The sequence below is a fragment of the Gadus morhua genome, chromosome 17 (assembly GCF_902167405.1).
Source record: "Gadus morhua chromosome 17, gadMor3.0, whole genome shotgun sequence".
Lineage (NCBI taxonomy): Eukaryota > Metazoa > Chordata > Actinopteri > Gadiformes > Gadidae > Gadus > Gadus morhua.
The window spans coordinates 20,122,190-20,130,197 of NC_044064.1; the positions used below are offsets into that span (position 1 = coordinate 20,122,190).

At 44.3% G+C, this 8,008-nt stretch overlaps 1 protein-coding gene across 1 annotated transcript; it reads left to right on the top strand.

Moving 5' to 3' along the window:
- The first annotated feature begins 1,839 nt into the window (after window positions 1-1,839).
- On the top strand, window positions 1,840-4,633 carry LOC115529283 (uncharacterized). Its single transcript, XM_030337892.1, has 4 exons — window positions 1,840-2,873; window positions 2,961-3,523; window positions 3,884-3,984; window positions 4,165-4,633. Exons 1-4 carry the CDS (start codon window positions 2,678-2,680, stop codon window positions 4,631-4,633), a joined length of 1,329 nt encoding a protein of 442 aa, XP_030193752.1. The 5' UTR covers window positions 1,840-2,677.
- Window positions 4,634-8,008: the final 3,375 nt, after the last annotated feature.

Genomic DNA, 8,008 nt, shown 5'->3' on the forward strand with positions numbered 1-8,008 from the left:
ACAATGGAGAACATCGATGCGATGGTATTCGTGTTCATATTATTAGCTGGCATGTTGAAGAAGTGGAATATGTTGGCTGCGGCGCTGCTATGGCTGTTACCAGCATGGTTGCCATGTCGCTCTCGTGACTTCGTCACACTCTCTGGCCAATCAGTGGCCGGCCGTCTGCCGACGTCACCTTTTAGCATCGGCTCAGCCGCTTGGAACCTAGAGCGAGGCGGTACTAGAAAAAGCAGCCACTTCAGGTACCAGATACCATGTTTTCGCGGTGGAAACGCAAAAAATGCGAGCTGAGTCGAGTCGTGTCGAGCTGGTACCATGCAGTGGAAAAGCGGCAAAAGACTACGTTTGTGTGGGACAATGTGGGATACCAATGCATCGAGGTAGTCAAAAATTCGATTCTGCCCTTTTGCCTATAACATTACTATGCTTTGCCACCTGGTTGATTCAGTAGCACATAACGGCCTGCAAATAAAAACTTAACAAATATATCTTATTTAAATGGAAATTTAGAAAACATAGTAGGCATGGAGCTTTCATGCTATTTCACAGTGTCTCAAGTTAACACACCTCTATACAATCAAACAGAACACACAGTCAAGTATTGTACTTTAATTTGCCTTTTCTCCAACCACAGAGAGCAACAACCTAACCCCAGCACAACTCAAAACACCACATCAAAGTGTTTGCTCTAGTAGTCGAACAATATACTGAACCACATATTCAAGTAGAACATGCACTGGTTCAGGCTACATGGAGTAGGCCTACATAGGCTGATTATCTGAACAAAACAAAACTCCATCAGCTCAGAATCACATAGATCAGCTGCACAAAAGAAATGCATTTGAAAATGATCTGCATTTACTGGACAATGCCAACTAAAGGCACACCTGGGTATATGTAGTTTTCGGTCATCACAAATGCCCAAATTCAGCCAAGGGTTCCTTATAAGGGACCTCTGCCCAGACGCGGTTGAAGTTTCAGCCATTGAATGAGAGGAGGGCTGTCAATCAAATATCGCACTTCAGAAACGGCCAACCATAGTGCCAAAATTAAATTCGAGCGAGAGCGCAAAACATCTTTCGCGAGAGGCTGTTTTGCGCACGCAGAGGTAATTTGCGCACGCGCAGAGATAATTTCCGCGCTCGCAGTTAATATCTACGCGTGTGGAATAATGTAATACGCCTGAATGCATTTTTTATCACATTAGTGAATTATGGCACTAATGTGTCGCCATAAGAGAGAGAGAGAGAGAGAGAGAGAGAGAGAGAGAGAGAGAGAGAGAGAGAGAGAGAGAGAGAGAGAGAGAGAGAGAGAGAGAGAGAGAGAGATACAGTGCACCCTATGTATGTGTCAAAACCACAAATGCAACAAAAGGTCAATGCTTTGTATTATGGAATATGGATACTCCAATTTTGGCAGCAGATAGTGTGGTACACCCTCTATTGTGTTTTGTGCTCATTCTCACGAAAATAATCGATTGAACTGTGTCCCAGAGCACGATTGTCTGACTTATTTTGAGCTACACAGAACACAAACCATAGCCTTTTAATTGGGATATTTTATTCGACTACAGAAGGGGTGTGCGCTGGTACAGGGCACCCTCTTATGTATTTGTCAAAACAACATATGAATCAAAGGGAAAATGTAGTAGGAGAGCCGGGTCGATTGAAACACGGGACGATTGAAACACAGCGATTTACTCTAAAATCACGCAAGGCTTTCACGTCAAAATTCGTCACTACGTTCAGCAAGCAAGACTGACCAACCCCGGGAAATTTCGTGTAATGACGTCACGCCGTTCAGATGTTATCCCGCAAACCTGTTTTCGAGAGCTGTAAGTCAAATCCTTCCTGCGGTAGTTTTTTTTAAAATAAATAGTTGTATTTTTTGTTTCATGCCATAATAATATGACTATACAACAGATAAATTAGTACTTAAACCTGTGATTAAGTGTGCAATGTCACAGTTTTGAAGTTTAGAGGTAAAAAAGGTTTAAGTGTCAGTAGTCGCTGTCGGGACGATTGAAACACCTGTTTCAAACGTCCCGCACATAACCATGCGTAATTACGCGAACATTGCACGATCATTACCTGTATAAATCACAGAATTAATAAATGTTTTGCAATGAATAACACTGCTTTGAATTAATAACATATTTTGAATGAACAAAACGTGTTTATCACATGCATCAACAGATTATTACTGAGTGAAAAATGCCGCGCGTGAGAAGGAGAACCACCTCCCGTGGGCTGGTTCCTGCATGGGTGTATGCCAGGGCCTGCAGCAAGGTCAATTCTGGGAGCTCAGTGAGGCAGGCAGCGTTGGCAAACAACATAAATCATGTGACGTTGTCACGCTACCTCAAGCGGAGGGCAGAAGAGGGCAGTGAAGCGGCTAGGTCCCCTGGCTATAACCCGCACAATAGGGTTTTTAACGCAGCGCAGGAGGGAAAGGTCAGGGACTACCTGAAGAGGGCAGCAGCCATTTATTTTGGGCTCACCCCTAATGAGGTCAGTGTTGTGAAAAGGGCTACATAAGTTTTAGGACAGGCACACATGTATGCTATGCACATGCTTTAATTAATTAATATGAACAAATAACATAAACACAATTTGCCTTTGAGCTGGCAGTGCACTTCAGCTGCCCATTCCCTGCATCCTGGTCGAGGAAGAGCATGGCGGGGAAGGACTGGTTCACCTCCTTCATGGAGCGCAGTGGCAGCCACTCCCTTCGGCGTCCAGAGGCCACTAGCCAACAACGGTTGTCTAATTTCAACCAAAGAAATGTCAACTTGTTCCACCAAAATTTAAAGACGGTGCTGGACCGGCACCAGTTCCAGGCCAAGGATATTTGGAACATTGATGAAACCGGTATTTAATATGAACTATATTAACATAAAACAAAACTATATACACATAACTATGTATATACAACTATGCTCACACAACTATTTGCAGGGGTCACCACTGTCCAGGTGCCAGACCGTGTCGTCGCCCAGATGGGGCAGAAGCAGGTCGGGTCAGTGACCTCAGCGGAGAGGGGGACCCTGGTCACAGTTGCCTTGGCAGGCAATGCTCAGGGCGACCTTGTTCCGCAATTCTTCATCTTCCCACGTAAGCGGTTCAAAGACCACTTCCAGAGGGGTGGACCCGTTGGCTGTGCTGGCAGCGGCAACCCAACTGGATGCATGAAGGAGCCAGACTTCCTCCTGTACCTGGCCCACTTCACCAGTCACACCCGTGTTTCCAAGGAGTCGAAGCTGCTCCTCCTGCTGGACAATCACCCGTCCCACCTGTCAATTGCAGCAATTGATTACTGCAGAGCCAATGGCTTAGTGCTGCTGTCATTCCCTCCCCACTGCACCCGCAGGTTGCAGCCAATGGACATTAGTGTCTTCGGCCCCCTAAAGGGGTACGTAAACAGTGCGGCGGACAGGTGGATGAGGAGCCACCCAGGGATCAACATCTCAATTTATGATGTGCCCTCCATCGTTGCTGAAGCCTTACCAGAGGCTGCGACAGTGAACAACATCACCTCCGGGTTCTCAAGTCCAGGGATCTGGCCTTTTAACCCCTCTGCGTTTGAGGAAAAGGACTGTTGAATAGGCCGGAGCCTAATTCGGGTGACGAGGTCAGGGCTTCTCCAGGTGCCACTAACAGTTCATCAGAAGCAACAGAGGATTAAACACAGTTCATAATAGATAAGTTAATAGTCCCATAAGTCCAAGTTTATAAAAAAGTCCATAGGGTAGTGGACGGCAGAGAAGCTGCTAGACCACCAGGCCACAACTCTCACATCAGGGTATTTAACAAGGATCAGGAGGGTGAGTTTATAAACATTTATTTAAAAGTGTGTATTTTTTAAATGTGTCCTTTGGCAGGCATGGACGTACCTGAACGAGCTGCCGGGCCTGCAGAAGCTGCCGGGCCTGACGAAGCTGTCCGGCCTGAGGGAGATGCCGTTGAATTCAGCCCGGACATCGTCCGGCCTTACCCTAAGGCCGGACCTAGAAAGATCACAAAGAGAAGAGGGAGAAAGAGGCAAGTGGAGTTACTCTTGCATTTCATATCTTGTCTGGACTTCCTTTGTCTACAGTCATGTAGACCTACCAAATTTAAAGTAATTCAATTATCATTAAAACGTCCAATTTAATGTTTTCAGGACAACTGCTATACTGACGGACACCCCGGTGAGGGCTGCTTTAGAGGCGGAAAAGCAGGGAACTGTGAAGCAGTGTCGTCCCGCCAAGCAGCCTCCCTCCTCTCGGGCTCCCAAGAAGAGGCTCTTCTCGCCCGCTCCTGAAGCCGCCCCCCTTGCTGGAGTCACACCTGGTGCCACCTCAGCTGCTCCTCCCACCATCACCGGGCCCGCTGATGGAGGCAGCCCCACCTTAGGCCTAGTGTGTCCTGTTCCGGAGGCAGCAGAGTTCACCACTATTGCTGCCTCTACTTCTCCAATTTATTTAGGCCTATCCAGCGAGGACGTCAGCTGCCTCGTGTGCTGCGAGCTCTTCAGCGCCTCCATGCCTTGGGAAGAGTGGGTCCAGTGTGTCTTTTGCTACAAGTGGTCGCATGAGGCTTGCACCGACGGGAGTGCACACTACCTGTGTCACCTGTGTGACAAAGAATAAAAATATTTAGCCTACTATACTGTCCATGTGTCTTCACTAGTTTGCAGTGGAAATACTGTAAATGTAGGCCTACAGCACAATTCACTTAACATTATAGACTGATTAACTAACTGAGGCCTGGGTTAGGCTATGAGTGGGAGCTTGGCTATTGAATATTTTGCAGGGTAGGCCTACTTTTCGTCCATCATTGTAACGCATCAAAAATAACAATGGCTACATTAAATGATGACAATAATATTTTAATTTAGTGGACATGCACACTGAAGAACTGCTGGATATAAGCTATAGGCTAGCCTTCTACACCCTTGCTCTTGGTCACGACACATGGCCATTACCATCCATCAGCTAGAGTGTCAAAGTTCTGCCTATTATGATTTCAACATAATGTTCATGTAAATGTGCAGACTATTACACAATATTTATCAGATAAAATAAGTTTAGACACTTACCTGTCCACAGAGACTTCGGATGCTTCTGTGCGCCGGGCTGTGCGTGTCGAAAATAAATTAACCCTGTGCGGCGCTTGGATACATTTCAGATGTAACAGGTCTCGTGATATCCTGTTGACCTGGTAGTTTTCGTTTAAAATAAATAAAAGGATGTTCAACTGTGTATCCTTAAACATGTCTTAGGAAAGGGAAATAAGTAAATTTAATGCAAATGTAGTCGTCCAAAAGAAGGAAGGTGAGTTTTAATCGAAATGTGCATCCTGACAATTACGCACGTGCCAAAAATATATTTTGACCTATTTATATTATGCGGAATTATGTGAAATTTTAGCAATGACGAGTACACTAGTATGTTGTCTGGTATGTAGCGTAAAAACAAGAGTAAGGGCAATAGATTATTTTTAAAATATGCTGTTTCATTCGTCCCGCATGTGTGTTTCAAACGTCCTGACTAGGCGGGGCGTTTGAAACAAATGTCAACTTGCGTTCAAAGTTAAAAAACAGCTTGATCATCCAACATATGTATTAAATTTCAATTGTAATTAAGAGAACACACCTGTGAGTTGTTGATCACATGTTAAAATTATTTGTATACGTAACGTCATCTTTGAAAAAGACGTTTAACTGAAAAGTGTTTCAATCGACCCGGCTCTCCCCTATTAGGGATACTCTGATTTCCCCCGCTTTTTTCAGCAGATCTCAAAAACATATATTTATTTAGTTATTTATTATATACAGACCACCAGACCTCCTCGAATCAACGAAAATGGTTAATAATTAATAAGTTACTTTAGTAATCAACATGACTCTTTTTTTTTTTTTAATCGCTGTCCGGTGGCTGATTACGTCACTCTGAGAGATGCGCACGGACATGTGGTAGTGACCTATAACCTATTCGCGAAAGCAAAACATCAAGCTCATTGATTTAACAAGGCAGGGTTATTTTAAATAATCCATTAAGTTATCATGTGGCAGAGGTCATTCCTCTTACTGACTGTTTATTGAATATTCCTGGTCTTTGGAATGCTCATTGCTTCCTATTTATGTCTAGTGTAGCCCCCCCACCTATATGGATATGGAGAATTATTCCCACGCCCCAGTGGTGGTGGTGTCATATCCATGAAAGAGGGCATTCAAATATGTAACGGATAATGCATAGAATAAGATATTAATTAATTAATTAAAATGGTGGTTATTTTTGTTTGTTAATCTCAAAATAATTCCTTTTCATTGTGTTAGAGGACTTTTGGTGTCAATGGCCCCAAAACCGATTTAAATATCCAAAAAATAACTATTTTGTTGCTTGTCCATTTACAGACCCTTCGACTTCGGTTAGGCCTACGGTGTTAAATGTTAAACTGATATTATGTCATAAAATGTAGGCTAGCCTATGTCTTATTTTTTTATTATGCACACAAACTGCAAATAGTTTTGCCAACCAATGCTCATTGCTGTTTTATTGAAGCTGGTCAGATACACAAACAACACAACAAATGCAGAAATAGATATAGTCATTAATTAATATTCGGGAGATTCTGTTGCTATGACGCGCCGCCACGCATTGTGGCGGCGCGTCATATCTTCCTCACACAGTCTACACGTGCGTTCACATCGCTGGGAATTATGGGAAAAACCTTTTCGCGACGTCGGAAAGTTTGCGTGAACTCCACCTCATGACGCTGTTATGATTCTACTTCCGTTCGGCAACTGGGGCCAAATTTAGTTAACAGAGTTGCCCAGTTGGTGACGTATGGTGACTCATTGTATACTAGTGATGCGCATGACCATGTCGGACCTCAACGCAAAAGTTTTGAACGGTGAGAAAGTTTGACTCAATATAAGAGAATCAACCATCATATCACATATTTTTTGCCATGTCTAAACTTTACTATTGATTGACGTTGTAACCGTCTGTTGCCATCGATTTTGCTCAGTTTTAAAAGTTGTGTACTGGTAAACCAGCTGTAGATAAGGGCAAGTGTAGCCCTCCATACAGTGGCAATACTGTATGTGCTTCTCATAAATAAAAGCAAAAGGATAGTAGGTTCATAGGCTACAAGGAAATAAAGGCATTTACTTCTGGCTGTTTTTATCTGATAAATAAACCCTGGTGTGATTCCATTTAGGCACTGTCCGACTGAGAAGCACCTGATTGCGCAGTTTGTATGGATGATCCTCATCCCATTTAGTGAATGAACATGTGCTTTGAAGTAAATCCTGTAATTTATTGGGAGCCAATGCAGGGATTTTAGGCTATTGAGGTAATGGGAAGGCTTCAATCTGTAGGCTTGGTTGTTTAGTACAATGGCTGCTACAACATCTGTGTCATTTACATAAAGTTTAAATCTCTTTCAGTATACATGGATGAAAAACTGCAGCTTTTCTGGGACCCAAGCCTTCATCATCCCATCACCCAAACATTATTTCAAAGACCAGGGGAAACTGACCTCTACACTGCTAAGGATTGGGCTGTAAAATTAAGAGCAATTTTGGTGCGTCGTTTACCATTTGGCACAGCCCATCCAAGCACCAGTACCACTCCCAGCACCAGTGCCACAGCCAGCACCAGAACCAGTGCCACAGCCCACCCCAGCACAAGTGCCACAGCCAGCACCAGAACCAGCGCCACAGCCCGCCCCAGCACAAGTGCCACAGCCCACCCCAGCACAAGTGCCACAGCCCACCCCAGTACAAGTGCCACAGCCAGCACCAGAACCAGCCCCACAGCCCACCCCAGCACAAGTGCCACAGCCAGCACCAGCACACGCTTCCCGTCCTCACCTTTCAGTGCTCCTGTCCCGTATGCCTTTAAGGAACTACCACAAGGTGAGTGAACAAACAAGTCCAATACTTCATAATATTTTCATAACAGAACTATAGTATATGTTTTACAGTGAAATGAAAGGTCTCCAATTCTATTAAGCGA

Excerpts from the sequence above, each read along its gene's own strand:
- LOC115529283 (XM_030337892.1), top strand. The coding sequence starts at position 2,678 with ATGGCGGGGAAGGACTGGTTCACCTCCTTCATGGAGCGCAGTGGCAGC. Across the intron at positions 2,874-2,960 it reads TTGGAACATTGATGAAACCG|GGGTCACCACTGTCCAGGTG; the intron begins GTATTTAATATG and ends AACTATTTGCAG. Across the intron at positions 3,985-4,164 it reads TTGAATTCAGCCCGGACATC|GACAACTGCTATACTGACGG; the intron begins GTCCGGCCTTAC and ends TAATGTTTTCAG.